At 46.0% G+C, this 21,530-nt stretch overlaps 1 protein-coding gene across 1 annotated transcript in view; it reads left to right on the plus strand.

Annotated features, from left to right (window-relative positions):
* Positions 1-21,530, plus strand: part of LOC139052148 (cGMP-dependent protein kinase, isozyme 1-like) — a 455,731-nt gene that overhangs the window by 10,550 nt on the left and 423,651 nt on the right. Inside the window, exon 2 of the mRNA XM_070529239.1 lies at positions 11,772-11,938. Coding sequence (XP_070385340.1) covers positions 11,772-11,938 — 167 coding nt within the window. The remainder of the gene's footprint in view (positions 1-11,771; positions 11,939-21,530) is intronic.

Here is a 21,530-nt window from a genome sequence, read left to right on the forward strand (position 1 = left end):
AAAAAAATAAATTATGAGGTTTTACGTGCCAAAACTACTTTCTGATTATGAGGCACGCCGTAGTGGAGGACTCCGGAAATTTCGACCACCTGGGGTTCTTTAACGTGCACCTAATTCTAAGTACACGGGTGTTTTCTCATTTTGCCCCCATCGAAATGAGGCCGCCGTGGCTGGGATCCGATCCCGCGACCTCGTGCTCAGCAGTCTAACACCATAGCCACTGAGCAACCACGGCGGGTCCCGCAGGAGTTGTACGCCTCATTTAAACTACAGTGGTGCCTATTTGATCAGTCAAGGTGGACCAATCTGAGCTCGGTTATACCGCACGGATGGCGCTCGGCTAGAGAACCTGGCATTTATGAGCTGCACATGTGGCCATACATAATAGAGGATATATATAATTTTTATGGAGGGTTCCCATACAGTTATAAAATAAAGGAAAAGACAATAAAAGGAAAGAAAAAAAAGAGGGGGGGGGAGGAACATAACAGGTGATTTGAACTCGTGACCCTTAGCTGTTGCCCGGAAAGATAGCTCAGTCGGTTGGTTCGTCAGGCCCCAGGTTACTTTCACACGCCATAGCTCCTGCTCCGAGCTTCATACTTACGTGGAAACGGACTGATATTGGAAAAATACTTTCTTGGAAAAATGGCCACCCGAGGAGAAGAGCGAACTGGAGCGGCTTTAGCGACTAGGAAAACTGCCTTAAAATATTTAGACTTGAGGGAAAGCTTCGTTAACAAATTATAACACGGCAATAAGCACTCGAATACGACGCGAGAAATTATTGAGACGTGGAAAATTCCCTTGAAATAAATATTGTTTGCGAGACAAATGCTTGTATGTATTGAACCTTTTAAAAGATGGGGGGGGGGGGGAATATGCGCTCACCGAGAGGGCACCGTCCGCACGAGGCCACCACCAGGCACCTTACTGAGACGTGGAGGGCTCTGCGGCCGGAAACAAAGCCTCCCTTCTCCGCCGGCCAAGAGGGGAAAACGCACTTTCCGATCGCTCAAAGTTGCGCGGACATAGTATAACTCTAGCGTCTAGGAAAAGCTTAAACAAGTGCGAGGGCGGCACGCATAGCGTGGGAAGCTAGCCGCCAGAATAACTATCTCACGGACTGCGGCTGACGAGGGCGAAATGCCTTCGTGTAATTAAAATAACCCTAATAGGACAATTTTCGGAAGAAAAAAAAAGGAAACGGCCCAGAGGGCTATACTAAGAGAGCTAAGACTGATAATTTTATATATATATATATATATATATATATATATATATATATATATATATATATATATATATATATATATTCATCTCATCTATGGGATCGCATGCGCGCGCTGTTGCTTTGTGTCTGCGTGTAGTAGTTAAGAGAGCCAGTTTAAGGGCGGAGAAGAAGGAATGAAAGGAGAGTCTCTGAAGCAAAATTGCAGCGCCATGGTTTGAAAGCGCACCCGTGGTAGAGAAACGGAAGGCGATATAAGCGTGCGTGGCCATGATACGCACACGACAAACTGCCTTAAAATATTTAGACTTGAGGGAAAGCTTCGTTAACAAACGATAGCACAGCAATCAGCACTCGAATATAATTATAACCCTAATAATAATTGTATATATTCATCTCATCTATGGGATCTAATGCGCGTGTTGTTGCTTTGTCTCTGCGTGTAGTAGTTAAGAGAGCCAGTTCAAGGGCGGAGAAGAAGGAAGGAAAGTCTCTGAAGCAAAATTGCAGCACCGTGGTTTTAAAGCGCACCCCTGGTAGAGAAACGGAAGGCTTACTACTGATTTGCTCATCAATACAAGTTGATTGAATTGAAGTGAATTGATATAGGTATTGATAGCATAACAATTTTGTGGATGCAGCATGCAATGAAATGAATCAAAGTATTGCCAGGATTCGATGAAAGAGTGCTGTTGAACTCACCGGGCGATAGCAAAGGCATGAAAGCTTAGGTCCAAAAGTACGCTCAGTTAGCTCGACATTGGTAGTTAACAGAGAATATGCAAGTCCGATTCAGTAGAAATTCGATACACCCTACTATAAGCGGTCTTTCATGCTTTTATCTGACAGTTGTCAGTCCAAAAAACTCGCCAACGCGCATCCTTCGTGAAGGCAAGAGCTTAAAAAAAATGTTGTTTCCTTTCAGAGGCCAACTGGTCGTTAAATTATAAGAGCCACAAGCGAAATGAAGTCTGATAGTACATAGACGGACTTTCCTTGATTTACGCACGAACTCATTTTTCTTGTTCCGGTTAGAGAAGCGAGCAATATTTTTCTCAGAGAGATTTAATAGGAAAACGGTGGACAGCTCCTCTGTCACTGGGGACACGCTTCAACATAGCAGCACGATGTTCTCCTTTGGTTGAAGGGGTGCCCTTGATTTCTCTATGTTGTTCAATTTGGAGTATTGCTGCGACTTGGCAGTTCTACTTTTTAATTCCCTATTCACAAACACCAATGCCTTGTTGGCGGCAACGAGTTCGTCCTGCCTCCCCTTTATTGCGTCAAACAAGTTACTCAATGACGACTCACTCTAAGAGAAAAGCAAGCAGCCACACCATTGTCTTTCAACTTCGCCTTGTTTCTAGATGCTAGATTGGCAACCAAGGTCTCAGAAGTGATCTCAGAAGATCTCAGAAGTCTCAGAAGTGACTAAAATATATCCCCTTCTTCAATGTGACGTCATCTGCGCCGACATATCTGGACACACAGAATAACAAGGGTGAACGCTGCTGGCCGACCATCCAAGCCTCACCATGGTCGGTGATGGCATGTGCTGTTGGGCCACATTGTATTCACACCTTATTCCAACCATCGAAACACGTCAAGCAGCGGGCTGCTTTGTCGCGCTTCCCTCTGGATACGCTGTTACATCTGAAGTCGCTGCAGCAAACTCCCCACGTGTGTTAATATGCATTCAGACAAGATTGTACGAATGTATATGACGCGTGTTTGATTCAGCCCAGCACCAAAGAACTTAAACATTTAGTGTTGAGGAGAGGCACATATGCAGGGGCACATATCCAAGCACTCAAGTTGGTGTTGAAGAGGTGCGTAAAAAGTGGTCAATGCCCAATTTTTTCAAAGAAGGTTCAAAGAGCGAAATTGAAGAGCGGCACATCAATGGAGCTACATACCCTGTAACACGTACACGTTGGCGTGAAACGGGTTAACTCATGACTGACACATACCCAATGTCACATAACCGTAACCCAACTTGGCGGGACGACTGGTTTTGAGACCAGTTTTCTCATCACAGCAGTAAAATTCCCTAATCGTTAGACCAAAGACAACCCTGTAGTCCAAGTTGGGGGAAAACGGTTAGAGAGAGAGAGAGAGAGAGACAGACAGACAGACAGACAGACAGACAGACAGACAGACAGACGGACGGACGGACGGACGGACGGACGGACGGACGGACGGACGGACGGACGGACGGACAGACAGACAGACAGACAGACAGACGGACAGACGGACAGACAGACAGACAGACAGACAGACGGACAGACGGACAGACAGACAGACGGACGGACGGACAGACAGACAGACAGACGGACGGACGGACGGACGGACAGACAGACGGACGGACGGACGGACGGACGGACGGACAGACAGACGGACGGACGGACGGACGGACGGACAGACAGACAGACAGACGGACGGACGGACAGACAGACAGACAGACGGACGGACGGACGGACAGACAGACAGACAGACAGACAGACAGACGGACGGACGGACGGACGGACGGACAGACAGACAGACAGACAGACAGACAGACGGACGGACGGACGGACGGACGGACGGACGGACGGACAGACAGACAGACAGTGCATTTTTCTCAAACGCATTGTTTTCAGCAGAAGCCAGCTCCTCAATATTTTCGGGACGATTTATCTCGTAATATAGTAGATTCCCATATGCGGCTGCTATTCGCCATTATCTTACATCAATCACGAAGGGTGTTTGAATGAGTGCGTTTCTTCTTACAGTTACTGTGTATACTTATTCACGCAGTTTGATAAAGATTTAGCAAAAGTAACCAAAAATGCGGTTTCGAATGTCGACTATAGTTACGTACTTGGGGAAGCCGCCTATCGTGGGCTCATGCTCGGCCACGGCCGCCCACGAACGAATTAAACTTTGTCCACCCTGCTTATTGGTATCGTAACCGTCGGGTTTCCACTAATTTCCACTAGTTTTGAACACTCAAAAAACCTCAAGCCATGCGAAACTTAAGGTCAGATGACCCGCAAGCTTGTCAGCCCGCGCACACGCTGACCGCTCCTAGTTAGACGCCTTGGCAAACTTCGCTTCGTATTGAGCTATAGATAGCGCATCAAAAGTTGGATGTGGCTACTATCCGCCTGTCAAGCTTGTGCAGGACAAAGCCGTTTGGCACCACGTAGCACGGACAGGCTGGAGCATATGAGCGCAAGCGCGCCTTCAAGCCCTGTCGTGCACAAAGCAAACATTCTGCATAGGCAATATTGAGGCTGAGGAGTTGCGGATTCGACATTTGTCGGAAGCTCCTCCCTTGCATAGTATGAGGGATCACGCGGCACGCTCCTCATAGGTTTCAATCACGGCGCTTAATAGAGCCACGACGCGGCAGCCCTCCTGGACATTTATGTAGGTACTCTCAAAACGAAGGAAGTTTTTCACTGTCGATATAGTAATCTTAGGCAAACTGAAAGCAGAGAATCGTTTACAGACACTATCATTTTACCGAATACGTACAGTGAACGCCACTGCGCGTGGTCGCCGCGATGGAGTCTCCCGAACCGGCTTCTTGCGTGAAAGGGAGGCAAATGCTGAGAGTGAACTATGTGAAATATGTTCTTATAGTGGGCTGTCTGTATAACCAAATGGTGCGTAACAGAATGAGTACCCGCCATGGGTGCTCAGTGGCTATGGTGTTGGGCTGCTGAGCACGAGGTCGCGGCATCGAATCCCGGCTACGGCGGCCGCATTTCGATGGGAGCGAAATGCGAAAACACCCATGTACTTAGATTTAGGTGGACGTTAAAGAACCTCTGGTGGTCGAAATTTCCGGAGTCCTCCACTACAGCGTGCCTCATAATCAGAAACTAGTTTTGGCACGTAAAACCTCATAATTTAATTTAATTTTAACAGAATGAAGCTTCAATGCAGCTTCGCGGCGACCGACTGCGCGTCTGCATGCATGTCCGCGCACAAGGTGTTGCTTTCGCTCTGAGCGAGTTTTTGCATCGTTCCGTGAGCTTTAGGCCGCAGCATATGAGCACCTGATAGTACACTAGCAACCACTGTTGCGTGGACGCTATCGGAACTGTTCAAAAATAACTTTGTTATAGAGACTTCGACGCCTACGGCGACTGTGATGTGTCGTTGCGACGATTCAATCTTTTTCTGTCCTCTAAATTCTTGGACATTTCAATATTATCTCTCAAGTTGCATCACACTGCATGTTTATTGGTCTTCTCAAAGTGCGATTTTACTCTGCTTCTTCTTCGTAATCAAGTGCAATAATTCCTAACACAAACATGACCGCTCCCTTTCCGTTCCAGTGAACTTGCCAGTATCTAGCATCAACACGTTCATAGACCAAACAGTCATGACATTAGCCGCATTTTGTCATGACATTAGCCGCGTTGAGCGTCTCAGTGCGCGTTTTCTGCTACTCACCGAACATCACGCAGTCCCGGTGCCGTCGCATAAATCTTCCTCACGTCTGTGCATGCTGCATGCCCGAGTTTTACCCGATGGCTGTTTGCCGGTTCTAAGTTTCGCCATCCAAGCTTCACGCAGCTCCTTGCCCTGTGGCTACGTGTGAATAAGGTTGACACCGGGCTCCGATGCGTACGTCCGCCACTTCGGCACCGAGCAGTAGCCTACTTTGCTGCAAGCCTCCAAAGGCAGCCACTACCTATTATAGTGCTTGTGAATGTTATCAAGCTGACGCCCAAAGCGGTAAAGCTTCACCACCTAATGAGAACCGCGGCGCAGGTGGGACTTTAAACTTTCGTTTCCAGCTCGCTTCGGCGCTCTCGAAACAGCCGACGCGGCGGCTGTGTCCACGTGATGCCTCATGCCACGTCACGCCGACAGTGGCGCCAGCTTTTCCAGTGGCGGAGTCCGCCCCCAATAGTTCCAATAGCTGCATACATACATACATACCTACATACCTACATACATACATACATACATACATACATACATACATACATACATACATACATACATACATACATACATACATACATACATACATACATACATACAAAAGTGCGTGAAATACACTAAGAACACAAGCGCATTAAAACTTTTTTTAAATGAAGGTTTATTTGCCAATTCCCCGAATTGGCTAATGCTGGCTGTTTCTGTTTCGCTGATTATGTAACTTGAGCCACTGGGTATGTGGTGGAGGTGGTGATGATGATAATTTCTTTTTCGTGGCGCAAGGGCCAACTATGGTCGAAAAGCGCCATCCAAGTCTTATGGGCATGTGCCACTGGGCATGTGTCCGAATACACAATTTGGGCTCCTCGATATCCGCAACGGGGCATGTGCCACTGGGTATATTCCGAATCGACAACTTGAGTTTGTGGAACTGGGCACATGACACTGGGTATGTGTAATATACACAACTCCGGCTCGTCGATATGTGCAATGGGGCATGTGCCACGGCCAATGTGTCGGTATAAACAGCTTCAGTTTGTGCAATTGGGCATGTGACACGAGATATATGCAAACGAGAAGAAAATGGGTTAAGCGAGGGGCCCGCTTTTTAAAATTATATCATGAGAATCCAACAGACAGCGACACCAAGGAAAACATAGAGGAAATTACTTGTATTTACTAATTGGATTCAATGATAAATTAATTTCAATGAAAGTTGATGAGAAAAACAGCTTCCCGCAGGTGGGGAAAGATCCCACGTCTTCGCATTACCCGTGCGACGCTCTAACCAGTCGAGCTACCGCTGCGCGGTTTCCCCGTCCGCTTTTATCTGTAGAGTACACAACTGGGTTTTCTAGATATGTGCAATGGGGCATGTGCCACCAGGTTTGTGTCGGAACTTATAACTTGAGTTTGTGGAATTGGGCATATGGGTACGCATACTGCGTTGGCGGGCTAATTGGTGCGAATCCATGAATACTTTGTTTAGCGCAAAACGACAGACACAAGAAAGCGCCTTGTCCTGTCATCTTTCTTGTGTCTGTCGTTTTGCGCTAAACAAAGTATTCATGTGTACGCATACGCAGCTTGGGCTTCTTGATATGTGCAACGGGGCATGTGTCACCGGGTATGTGTCACAATAGACAACTTGAGTTTGTGCAGTTGGGCATGTGACGTTGCGCATGTGTAAAACACAAAGCGTCGGCTCCTCGATATCTGCATCGTCTGATGTGCCGCTGGATATGCGTCGGAATAGACAACTTGAGTTTGTGCAATTGGGCATGTGACACTGGTTATGTGTACGCATACACAGCTTGGGCTTCTTGATATGTGCAATGGGGCATGTGTCACCGGATGTGTGTCACAATAGACAGCTTGAGTTTGTAGAATTGGGGATATGACACCGGGCATATGTAAAACACACAACTTCGGCTCCTCGATATCTGCAACTGAGTATGTGCGGCTGGGTATGTGTCGGAATAGGCAACTGAGTTTGTGGAATTGAGCGTGTGACACTGGGCGTGTGTACCAATACACACTTGGGCTTCTTGATATGTGCAACGGTGCATGTGCCACAGTGTCTTTGTCACAATAAACAACTTCAGTTTGTGCAGTTGGGCATGTGACACTGGGCATGTGTCCGAGTACGCAATTTGGACTCCACAATATCACTAACGGGGCATGTGCTCCTGGATATGTGTCAGAATAGCCAACTGAGATTGTGGAATTGGGCATTTGACACCGGGCATCTGAGAAACACACAACTTCGGCTCCTCAGTATCTGCAATGGGCATGTGCCACTGGCTATGTTTCGGAATAGACAACGTGAGTTTCTGGAATGTGGCATGTCACACTGGGTATGTGACATTGGGTAGGCGTAAAACACATAACTTCGGCTCCTCGATGTGTTCAACGGGGCATGTATCACTAGAAATGTTTCGGAAGATGCAACTTAAGTTTGTGCAACTGGGAAGAGAGAAAACAAACTTCTTTCATGAGCCTAAGGGTGGCTTGATTTGGAGGAGTCGTTCCCTATTCATAATGGGCGCAGGATGATCAGACGCCGGGCAGGAAGGCACAAGGGCATGAAATAAGTTAACCTTATCGGGTTAATCAACTGTTTCGTGCTCTGTCATATTTCATACGCCGCTGCCATGTACAACTGGACGCAGGTTCAACTCAAGAAGCTTGAAGCAGTGATCAAGAAGGTTGTTAAAAGCGCATTCGGGCTCCCAATTCGAACAAGCACTGAAAAACTGCTCAAGTTAGGAATACACAACACGAGGATGGAGATCGTGGAGGCTCAGGAAATATTACAAGTAGCGAGACTATCTACAACCAGCACGGGAAGGTGAATCCTGCACAAGGTCATGACCAACCCCATTACGGATACAGCACAGTACACTAAAGTTCATCAAGAATTCGTATACAACAAAATTGTCGCACCGCTACCCAGGAATATGCACCCAAAGCATCACATCAACAGGGGAGTTTCACGAGCCAGGGCGTTAATCAAGAAAACGGATAAAGCGGGCAAAGGAGCCCACTTCGTTGATTCGGCTGCCCACAAGGATCAAACTAAGTTCGCGGCGGCGGTAGTGGATCACCAGGGCAAATGCACCAACTACGCCATAGTCTACACTAGCAAACCTGAAGTAGCTGAACAAGTTGTCATGGGATTGGCACTAACAGACGATGTATTCACAGAAATATATAGTGACACGAAAACGGCTATTAGAGTTTTAAATAGGGGAAAGATTGCTCCACCGGCTGCGAGAATAATTAACATAAGAGAAACAAATCTTACTCGTTACGTTTATTGGTTACCGCCACACCTTGGTTCACATGATGACATTCCTGTAAATCCAAATGAATCTGCCAACAGCGTAGCCCGCCAACTTACAGACCGGGCCGCTTTTACATATGGTTTTGATTCTGTTGGATTGGAGAACTTACAAAGAGATAGGCTCATTACATACAATGAAATTACAAAACTTTACTACATGGGAAGGAGAGAGTGTGCACCCCCTCACTGTAGTCTAAACAGAGCACAAGCAAACACACTCAGGCAATTACAAACACAGTCTTATTATTCACCTGCACAAGTAAAGGAATGGTATGACATTGCAGGACATTAATATTATATGCAAAGCATGCTAAAAAGAGATATGCGCTTGAACGTATGCTCTGGGAGTGTGGCCTTGACATTTCCCGGAATCGTGTTTTAGGAATGATTAGATTCCATGATCATATCCCTCAAGTCCTGGCTGTCCGTACGCCCGTAATGGGGCTAGAAGGCTTGACCTCCCGGTTCCAAGAGGGGACTAACCAGGCAGGTGGTAACACCTTGTACAGGACCAGAATAAGATTTTTTTCCTGTTCCTCCTCCTCCTCTTCACGGAAATCCATGCGCCTTCTTGGCTGCGATCACTTTCTCGACCAACATAATCTAGTCCGAGAGTCGGGAGCTGGGGAACAGCGTATCCCACTGCTCTTGGGGGTGGGCATGTGGCATTAAGTATAGGAACATTATTGGCCAATCGCCTGGAATAAGTATGTGCCACTGGGTAGATGTCCGAATATACAAGCAGAACAAGAGGCTACAAGTGAGGAAGTCGGCGACAGAACGTTAAAGGAGCGAGCTACAAAGAAATGAAGAAGATGTCGACCGAAGCAGCTTGGCACAGCGGGTGGTGTGCAACAAGAAAATTTGAAGTTTCATTTACGCGTCTGCGTTGCCGAATACCACGGCTTAATTTCTATTCTCACAGGTCTGGTTTGGCACCTTCTCCTAAATGTTTTTACTGCAATGAACCCAAAACTATGGATCATTTTTTTATTGAGTATTGAGAAAACGACTTCTAGAAGGTCCCTTCCGCCAACTTGGATTAGCCATCACGCTTCCTATCATTCTGTCTCTGGGGGCGTCGGCACTAGGACACTGTAATAGGAACGTATGTGATGCCATATATAATTTTATAATGGAAACAAGGAGACATCCATGCTAAATTTACTGTTTTATTTCCCAAAACAAGAAACCAAAAATATTAACTTCTAAGTTTAAGAAACTATATCATGAAAATTATTATTAACGATTACAATTAATTTATTATAACATTTTCAGTAAAAAAAATCCTATTTAGGTATTTATTCTTTTTCAACCCACTGCCGCCCGATTCATGGCCAATCCCCCGTAGTGGGTTGTGCTATATCTACAGGCTCCAAACCAAACCAAACCAAACCAAACCAAACCAAGAAGTGAGATCAACAGAATGGGTCCAGAGCGGCGGTTGATCTAGGAGCGAGGAGCTACCTAAAAGTGAAGTGAAGACGTGTCGGTAAATATCAAAAAATTCTTATGCTATAACCTAATCCCCGACATGTGTGAAATCCGCTGATCTTTCTTTAGGTTACGCAATCATACTAAAGTTTCAAAAATTATCTGCATAAGGATCACCTCTTATCAGCCTAGGTAGAACAGGTACATCTTTTTGGAAATGGCAAAAATGAAGATGAAAAATAAGAGTAGACGACATGAGGCACTTGTCCTGTCGTCTAGTGTCATTTCTCATCTGGTTTTGTGCCATTTATTCCAAGTTGTCTGCATAAAAACACATTTCTGTGTTTTCTGTCAATTGTCCCCTTTGCGATCTATCTGACAATATAAACATGGCTTTATAAGTTCTAAGGATGATATATTGTTTTGGACATGCAACGAAGGGATCGTAAGAAATACTTGATTTTGAATCAGCAGAACCGTCCGATATTTCGTTGCACCCCATGAAGATAAAGTGACACTTGATAGTATTTTCTTTATTGGAATATATGAAAGAGGCTCATGTTAGACCGCAATGCTGAGCTCATTGTTTCTGCAGTGTTTCAGTTTAATGAAAGGATTTTTATTTTTGAAGGGTATGTATAAGACAACAGTTTTAACGGGACTGGTACCATGTCTTGATAAGTTGTCTATAGTTGCGACTCTGTTATGTGCGAGAGAGCTTGTAGTTTCCTGTGTTGCAGGTTCTACATATAGAACTTTCCCAGTCATTTTTAGACCACTGGTGTGCGATGTGCTGGCTTGTCTTTGTGGAAATTTTGCGTACGATATTACAGTCGGTACCATAAACGCTATACAAGAAAAGGAAAATACGCAGACTAGGAGCCTTATAAACGATGGTTCTATTCCCAACGACACACCAGAATATTTCTGGTATTTAAATTATTTAGTATTCCTGCTAATGAATGGACACATTCTATCCATACGCTAACTGATAAATGGTTTAGCAAAATATTCTGGAATCCCTATTACATCTAGCGTTAAGATACCTTCTTCAATTATTTAGAGTACAAGGTTGGGTGCAAAGTTGCTTTCACCGAAGGTCCTCCTTAAAATGTTTGACTTTGCAAACCACTGTGTATCATCTCCCAAGGAATTAAAGAAAATTAAAAGACGCCAACCAGTGGTTGCGTGTCGTCACATCAATTTATTCAAAGAATTTTATTCCCAATTTGAAAACTTCCACAATAATCAGGCTGCCATATACTGTCGGTTGAAACTGATTTTGCTTATGCGTGTGTGTGCCCCTGCGCGCGTCTCCAGGTCAAAGCAGCTGATCAAGGATGCCATCATGGAGAACGACTTTCTGAAGAACCTGGACTCATCGCAGGTGCGAGAGGTGGTCGACTGCATGTATCCACAGGTGTTAGACACCGGCACGCTGGTCATCCGGGAAGGGGACGTCGGCTCGCACCTCTACGTCTCCGCGGGTGAGTGGCTCGAACATTCCGCATGGTCAAAGTGTATTTCTGGGCTAATTGGCGTTTATCCACATTAGTTTATAACGCTACTGCTTAAATGAATCACAGAAGAAAACTTCACAGAAGCACATGCATTATGTCTAGCTGATTTACACTTGAAGTAAAATGAAGCTGTACGATAATTTATCAGTGCAAGCTAAGTCGCGAACGAGATGATGCCAAAATATAAAAAGGGAAAAATGAAAAGAGAACAGGAGGCTTTCGCAAGAAGCAGGCAGAAACTTAGGGCCACCACTCACAAAGTAGTTTGCCCGCTAGAGTGCATACTAGCAACACGCGCTGGCGACGAGGGATAGCCAACGTAATGTCAGCAAAGGCGACCAGATAATCACCGTGAGCTCATAGGTGACTGCAGCGTCACATCGCAGTATCCACATCGAAGCTGCACTAACCCAGCGCTCCCCCAAGACTCTGCTTCTTGTATTAGTGGGGTTAGCTGATTAGGGTTCCTAATAATTAAGAAGAGCTTTTTTGTCGCACAGGGCTAGCCAGTGATAATGAGAGGCAGCATAGGCAGATTGTCTTCGAGACCATGGTGCTAGTGGTGCTTCGATACGTCTGGACAACGTAGGGTGGCCAAATACCTCGTGACGCCCCGGAATCGAGGCACCGTGCGACAACGCAAGCAGTGGCGCAATCGCACTACGCCTCACCAACATGGCTAACCTTATTTGCGGCGTTGGAGCGCGGTGCGCACTAACTCATTTTATTTTGCTGCGCGCATATGATGCTTGTATTGCAGTATCGATGAGTACGGGTGGGGCGCTGCTGGCTGTCAGCCCTGAAAACACAGGATACTCGAGGGAGCGTGCACATCGCTGATAACCGGTAGGCGTTTGGCCATGGTGCGTTTCTGCAACAGAGACAGCGTCTGTGTTAACGCGACCGAGTCAAGGAAATTCTGCACATTCACACCACGGCAATGCGATTGATCACTGGAAGGATAAATAACCGGGCAAGACAACAAGGCTTCAAGATCGCAAATCAGTCTCTAGAGTCTGTGAAGGAGTACGTTTACCTTGGTCAACTAATCACAGGGAATCCTGATCATGAGAAGGAAATTCACAGAAGAATAAAAAGGGGTTGGATCGCTTACGGCAGACATCGCGAGCTCCTGACAGGGCGTTTACCGTTATCATGGAAAAGGAAGGTATACAATCAGTGCATTTTACCGGTGCTGGCATATGACGCAGACACTTGGAGACCGACAAAGAAGCTTGGAACAAGTTAAGGACCGTGCAAAGAACTATGTAACAAAGATTGCATGGCATAACCTTAAGAGACATAAAGAGAGCGGTTTGGATCAGAGAGCAAACGGGTATAGACGATATTCCATTGGACATTACGATAAAAAAATGGCGCTGGGCATGTCATGTAATGCGCAGATTAGATAACCCGTCGACCATTAGGGTGACAGAATGGGTACCAAGAGAAGGGAAGCGCAGTAGAGGATGCCAGAAGACTATAGTCGGATACAACTTTAGAAAAAAGGGGGCGTTTACTCCTCCGACGCGGATGCACACGAGCATCCACCAATGGGCGCTCACTCTGGACTGACGTCATGAGCCGGACGGCCGGTGACCCCGCCGACGAAAAAGATGGCCGCCCGCGCTTCGAACTGGGCCAAGTCGCGGCAGCTGTGTGCTTCAGCGATAAATGCTTTGTTTTATATAAGTACTTTTTCAATAGCAACTGATTCATTTTAAGCTTGGAGAACGAGTAGTAGATACGCCTTCTACAAGCGAACAAGCGCAAAAGCCATGCAGAGCTGCTCTTTCTTCTTTCGTCGCTTACACTGAAGCTAAAGAGCAGACAACGGGCAGCGTTGTAGAAGGCACGGGGTTATTTTTCTGTCGCTACCCGGCATGTGCTGTAGCACATGGGAGCTCTACTAAACCACTCATCAAAATAAAAAAGTATTTATTTATACCGGGAATTGCGCGTTTCTGGAGCACGATTTTTCGAGCGGCACTATTTTAGTCGCGAAGGCAATCGGCTGTCGCGCTTTGGTCCTCTGGGCGGGGCCTCCCCTTTTTTCTAAAGTTGTGTCCGACTGTAGGTGGTGCGATGGAATTGGGAAATGTGTGGGTGCTAGTTGAAATCGGTTGGCGCAGGACACGGGTAATTGGAGATCGCAGGGAGAGGCCTTCGTCCTGCAGTGGACATAAAATAGGCTGCTGCAGCTGCCGCTGCTGCTGCTGCTGCTGCTGCTGCTGCTGCTGCTGCTGCTGCTGCTGCTGCTGCTGCTGCTGCTGCTGCTGCTGATGATGATGATGATGATGATGATGATGACATGACAGAGATATAGGTACGCAAGATAATATTTATGGTTGCGTCGAGTTGACTGCACATTCTGCACTAGTTCAGAGAGTGCCGCACTTCTATCCTCGATTTTACACTAAGTCGCGCGCCACGTGCCCTGCACTCTGTGATTTGACTTCGAGCAAGGCAAGTTCTGCACGAGGTAACAGTTAACCAGCACTTCCCAGTTTGGAAGCGCAAGCGTCGTGTCAAATTTCGCTAGCAGGCGCCACGGCTTAGCACCAGTTTAATTATGGCACGAATACGTAAACATCAGCCGCTTTGGTTACAACAATTCCTACAGCTGGCATGAGAATACGAAGTGCAAGTTCGATGCATTTATGGTTGTGAGTACAGGTTAGCAAAGTCGAGTGACGGGTTAAATTGCTTTCGATCGTTCAATTTGTTGGGATACATTCTATTACTAATAAACAGCATCCACGCCCACCAGTCCGTTTTCATGACGTAGTGCCATCACGATACCAAATATTAGATAACCAAGAGAACGTAACCTGCCTTATGCTACATGGGAGTGGTAAAATGGTTCAACAGAGACCTGCAGTGTGTTTATTAGAAGTGCTGCAGTATTTTATAAGCATGGCTGCAGAGAAGCCAAACTTTGAGCACAGCGTAATTAAAAGCAAAGCATATCTCTAAACTTGAGGAGCCGCATTACCTCAAAGAACACCCATGAGATCTGTGGCGAGAAGAGCAGACGCTGCGACACAGTGCGCCAAAATACGCGTAAAAAGCGCCGAGCGGACCATGAGCACTGCACTTTTGTATTCACCTTTTAAATAAACGTGCAGCACTAGTGCAGGTACTGCACTCAAACTTTCGGAAGTAGCACTGCACTCTGCTGCACTAGCAGTGTATCGCAACAGAGCTATGGCTGAAAGTGCAGCCAAAACGAAGAGACCTGTAGTCGCACTTGACATCACAATCCGTGTTTTTCTTGCTTAAGGTCGTCCAGTCCCTAGGTGAAACCCAACAATTGGCATGCCATAAACTCAGGTCCAACGGCAGGAATACAAATTATGCCATCGCCGTTATACGATCATCTTTATCGTCGTCTTGCTGCTGTCGTCACACACGCACCCAGGTTAATTTCCTTGTATGTATGTATGTATGTATGTATGTATGTATGTATGTATGTATGTATGTATGTATGTATGTATGTATGTATGTATGTATGTATGTAGGCATTATAAGACGTCAACAAACAGACACCAAGGACCGCACAGGGGAAATTTCTTGTACTCACTTATAGAAATAAATTATAAATTCATGGAATTGAAAGTGGATGAAAAAATAACTTGCCGCAGGTGGGGAACGATCACACGTGTTCGCATTACGCGTGCGATGCTCTATTACGCGTTACGCGCGCGACGAGTGGTGGCGCTGGCTAACACTCCCAGGGTTAGTTATAGTAGTAGTTGATGGGAAGACGGCGCCGCGGTAGCTCAAATGGTAGAGCATCGCACGCGTAATGTGAAGACATGGGATCGTTCCCCAAAAGCAGGAAGTTGTTTTTTTCATCCACTTTCAATTACAGTTTTTTATAAGTTCTTTATTTGCATTAGTGCAAATAATTTCCCCTGTGCTGTCCTTGGTGTCTTTGTTTGCTGCCCTTTTATGATATGATTGAAAAAAAAAGGGGGGAGGGGCTCTCGGTTAGCCCCATATTTTCTCGTTCATTACATAACGAGGGTCTGCAATCCGGCAACATTGATGCCATGAGGTAGCACGTGTGGTTTCATTGACCAGTTGCCTTCGCCCACAAATATCACGTACTCGTGATGCCTGCGATAGAAATTATGTTGCACATCCCCCACCAAATCCACTGGCGATCTAGTTATTTTTTTAAGAAACCCCTGTTTTATGCACTGAAGCACAAAAGTAACTTGAACACCAAGGCAATTGGACAGACACTTTGAAAATTAATATGTCGGAACTGGTGTTGTCCAGAGAATTTGTTCCAAGTGCATACACCTTGCGAACTCAGCGGCTAAAATTCGTAGTTTGAACTATGTGGCGTAAAGCAATTATTTAAATTGGTATTAGGCGTAATAACGTCAATTTTCAGTTCACCACTTTGATTTCCCGTAGGAGTAATCACCGCCTCATCAAGTAATTTAGATCAAGGGTTAGAATTGAGCTATCTGCCTTAGGCAGTCTTTAAAACATTTCGTGCATGTCAAAGAAAACACTGTAATATGCTTAAAGAAGTTGCAGTTTCACCTAAAATGCGAAGCATTGATAGCAGTAGCAAATTATCAGACAGCTACATGAACTAAAGTTAATAGTTTTATCAACCCTGTGAACTGCAGTGAACATTTGTTTTCTAGCCAATGTAACAAGCATGGTGTCATGCACGCACAAGGAAACATGAACACATCTCTCTCGATGAACGCGGACGCTTGCTGTCAGAATGCTATTGTGATCAAGACTGGCAGCAGCGGTGAAGAAATTCCCCTACGTGTGGCCACTCGTATCAACGCGAATTGCCGTGCGAGAAAAAACGCACATGGAGTGATCGTCCATCTCGGGTCACCTAGCTTTTGAACCCCTCACAAATTACCCCCAAGATAGGGCGCACCTAGCCGCGCTCAGCTGCCCCATTCGCCGCCGCGGCCAGAGTAAAAGAGAAGACGCACGTTTGCCTGCCGTCATGGCGCACGCACATCTCCCCCCTCCCACATCTCTCTCCATGCGCCACGAAAAGACGCCGCGCATCAAGCCACCATCCTTCTCGGCTCACCGTCGCACGTTTTTCCTCGCACCTACAGCATACAGCGAGTGGCCGCGATCTTATCGCACTTCGAGATTATACGGAACCTCCAGGATGCGACGACAGCGACGGTGGAAATGTGCCTGCAGTGTCTATATAATTCTTATCGCAATAAACAGAAAAAACGCATGTCTACGGACTCAAAGGGAAAGCTGAAAGGGTTGAAAGGTTGAATGCTAACAAAACTAGCATCCATGTCCTACAGAGCATTCAAGGCCAAGCCCTTCGAACATGTCTGGGGCTACCTCGAAATGCTTCAACCGTGGCAACAATTGCCCTCGCGAGAGACAACCTAATAAGGACCTATATAGATATCGACACACTACGGGCGCATGTTCGCCATATATCCAGAGTCCCTGACCACCATCTCGCTCACTTGCCTGAGAAAAGACCCAAGGCAGCGTTCTCCAGATCGATTGCGGCTAACCGGCACTCTTTGTCTTTGAGGCACTCACCCGCAACAAGAACGCCATCCCCTATGTGGTGCTTGAAGAAGCCTCCTGTGTACCTTGCTGTTCCAGGAATAGTGAAGAAAGCTAGCCTGACCACCGCGGCTCTCAAGCAGACCACATTGGAACTTCTACATTTTTCATATGCTAACCGAATTCATGTTTACACGGATGGTTCCGTGTCCGGAAATTCTACGGGCGCCGTTGTTCTACCATCTCAATTGGTCGTCATCAAGTTCAAAACTTCTCACGTAACGACATCTACAGGTTCTGAACTGGCCGCTCTTCGCGCTGCTGTCGAATACATTGAAAAAGAACCGCCCAACAAATGGGCAATATTTTGTGACTCGAAAGCAGCCCTCCAGAGCTTGCGAAGCTTACGACGTGGTAATTATGAACAGCTGGTGTCACAAATCAACGAAACCTGCCATTGCGCATCTGAACGAGGACATGACATCATATTTCAGTGGCTGCCGGGACACTGTGGCATCGTTGGTAATCACCTCGCCGATGACGCTGCCCGACGTGCCCAGGCTGGCTCACCGACAGTCCTTATTCCTTTATCCAGAGTCGACGCTGCAAGAGAGCTTCGCAGTCTTGCTCGTGCAATCATGTTAGGTTGCTGGCATACACCACAGAACTCTAAGTGTCGTTTACACAGTCTCGACCCATCACTAAAACTTACATTACCAGCGAACCTTCCACGACGTGACGCAACACTGCTGTGTCGGCTGTGGGTAGGAGTAGCTTTCACCAACTCCTACAGCTACCGCATTGGAATGGCGGATTCACCAATGTGCGCTAAGTGCAAGTGTGAAGAGACCATCAGTCACCTTCTGTGCCACTGTTCTCGCTTCGATAATCAACGTGAGACTCTCCAGTGTGCATTAAATAGACTGGATGACAGGCCATTCACGGAAGCGAAGATCTTGGGAGCCTGGCCTCACAGCTCATTGGCCCAAAAAGCAGTTAGAGCGCTTTTTCGCTACCTGAAGGCAACGGACTTGAGTGCCCGACTATAGACAACCTACACTTAAGTTCTCTCTCTTTCTCTTTCACTCCCCATTCCCCTCCCCACGCGTAGGGTAGCAAACTGGACTCAGTCTAGTTAACCTCCCTGCCTTTCCGTCTTCCCTTCTCTCTCTCTCTCTGAAAGGTTGTCCAGAAAAAATGAGTGAACATCTGTACATAATGGTTTTCAACCCTCCGAATTCGAATATCGTATCGAAATTGAGCGAAATAAAGCGCATATATATTTTATTTCGACGAAAAGTGCAGCAGCGGACACGCCCAGCTTGCGTGTCTCGTTTCCTCCTGTGATTGGTCGGTGCGTCTCGTGACGTCAACTCTAGTAACCGACCGCTGCCGCTACACATGAAGCGCGGTGCCAGGTAGTTTGGTGCTGTTTTTCTGAGACAGTAATGGAAAATTTAGAGAGGCTGCGTTTTTCTGAGGAGTTCGGCGTTACTCCCTACATGTACGAGCCGATTGCGAAGAGGCGGCCTCTCGAAGAAGCAAACGATGCTGGTGCGAGCAGTGCTTTCGACGCGAACGAAAGCAAAGTCTTGGGATTTCCTCGTGTTGGAAATGCTCTTTGGTGAGTATGTTTTTTGCAAAGCGATCTAGTGATCTCGCCGATCTTTCGCCGATCTAGTGAGCTCGTTTCCGGTCAAACAACTGTAGTGTTGTGTTCCTGCATGCCTCCTCGTGGAACGTAAGCGGGGATGCGATCGTCGGCATTTGTGCGCTGTCCAAAGCTGTCGGCAATCTACAAAGACGGTTTAAACGCGTGAAACGCTTCCCGGTTCATGCAGTACGTGTAGTGGCCTTCATCTGTTGACTACCACTCACGTTGACTACCACTCACGTTGATTACCACTCACGTTGACTACCACGCACGTTGACTACCACTCTACATACACTCAGACGCACCAACAAAGGAATGCAGGGTCGATCGAAGCAGGGCCGGTATTTTGTAGCGATGCCTTTTCCGATTCTATGCTTTTTCAGGCCTTTCGCGCTTTGCCAGTGGTCAGAGCGACGGTCTGCCCACATTATCAACGGGATCAGGCGGCCGTGTGTGGTAGATAATAAGAATAGCATAGAATAAGGCATAAGGCATCGCTACAAAATAGCGGCCCAGATTACGATGGCACGCACGCAGAAACAAGCGCGGTCAGGCACGGTCGCGGACGCTGCGAAGGAATGAAACACTAGAGTTGACGTCTCAACACCGCGGTTTCCGGTCTCCGCCACGCTCGCTCACTCGACGGGGGGCGGAGCTACAGCGCAATTTCAACCGACGATTACGTCGCTCCTAATTGAAAAAAACCCCAAATTTTACCTACATGGTTTATAATAAGGTTCCCGCATCCGTATATGAGCGTCTCATTGAATTCGACAGACTCTTCAGCTTCCCTTTAAGCTCGCGCCACACACACAACTGCTCGCCTTACACAAACACGTTGATCCAGCTGGTAGCATATTGCGGAACCCCCAATGTTACTGGATAGCCATCTACCTCCAAATGTTTTCAATTTCTACGCGCGGGGTATCTGGATAACATTTTGTACTTATTCACTGTACCCACGTCTTGGGCCATGAGGCTATTGAAAGACCAATAAATAAATAAATAGTATGTATTTCTCAGAAAAACCTTTTCGCAAGTCGAAATACATCACAAATTTTCGGGAAGGATGGAGTTATTGCTATTACGGAAAAAGTGTCGGCAAAATATTTTCTGCCAATTGTTTCTGTGGCAACAAGTAATCTCATTTGGCCTCCTGTTTATGCCGGTAGATTATTTTCAGTAAATATCAAGTAATCACGATTACATTGATGTAATAAGTAATAACAAATGCCTAGTGAATCCTTAACAAACCTCATCTGTAAATTAGGACATGCGTACTGTAAGTATCGGATGCATTTATGCGCTGAAAACAACGAATATAAATGGAACAATTGTTAATGTAGTGCCCTCGAATGCTCGGGTCTAAATGTTCAGGAGGAATAGCACGTGGCACAACTGAACGGCAAGGAAAACCAAAAGAAGTTGCAAACTGCTACCTCAAATATTCCATGCCAAGTCGTAGAATAAGTCGCCTGCTATCTATAATTTTATGGTGGCCCGCTGATTGGAACCTTCGAGTTTCCCTATAGTGAGCATTTTGTCGTGGTTAACTGTCATGGTGCGCTTTTGAAAGTTAAAGTGATTTTCTATTATAACGCATTGCTCATCACTGATCTTTCTGGTTAAGAGAGTTGTCAATAAATGTACGACCCTGGCAAAATTTTCGACAAAATTTACTCGAAGTAATTTTGGCACTGCGATCGTTCACCTACCGTGACAATTATCGTTTTTTTTGAAGCTTCAAATTTATTATCACAAATGCGAACTACAATACATAAAGGGGATACATATTCAGTAGGACGCCGAAAAGTAAGAACTGTGGGAGGGCCTCCTATCAGAGTTGGATATATTAACTTCAATAAGCACAGGAATTAATTGACGAAAATATAATAAAATATTAAAAAGAGCGTACAGGAACATCAATAGAGCCAACGCAGAACTGATTAACAGACTAATTAAAGTGACAAGAGCAAATGCGTTTTCATAGGCGATCTAAAGGAACGCCAGCATTTTTAAATCATGTTTTAGATTGTTTCAAATGGAAATAGCACCGAAACACGCACTTCATTTACCTTAATTTGTAGCAACTTTTGGTAGGAGAAAGTAGTTTAACACAGCAAACGTTGTTAGACTTTTATTAGTGAAACGGTTAATTGAAAAAAAGTATCGATGGAAGCTTGATGCTCGATGACATTACACAGCAGGAGCATCAGACGAGCTTCATATGTGGAAACAATAGGAAGAACACCCAATTTTAGAAATAGGGGCTTAGATGATGAAAGAGGGTATATAAGTGTTGTAATTTTCAGTGGTGGTTTTTGGATCCTAACCATATATACTATATATATTTTTGGATGCTATCCATACAGT

Source organism: Dermacentor albipictus, unplaced genomic scaffold (assembly GCF_038994185.2).
Source record: "Dermacentor albipictus isolate Rhodes 1998 colony unplaced genomic scaffold, USDA_Dalb.pri_finalv2 scaffold_19, whole genome shotgun sequence".
Classification (NCBI taxonomy): Eukaryota; Metazoa; Arthropoda; class Arachnida; order Ixodida; family Ixodidae; genus Dermacentor; species Dermacentor albipictus.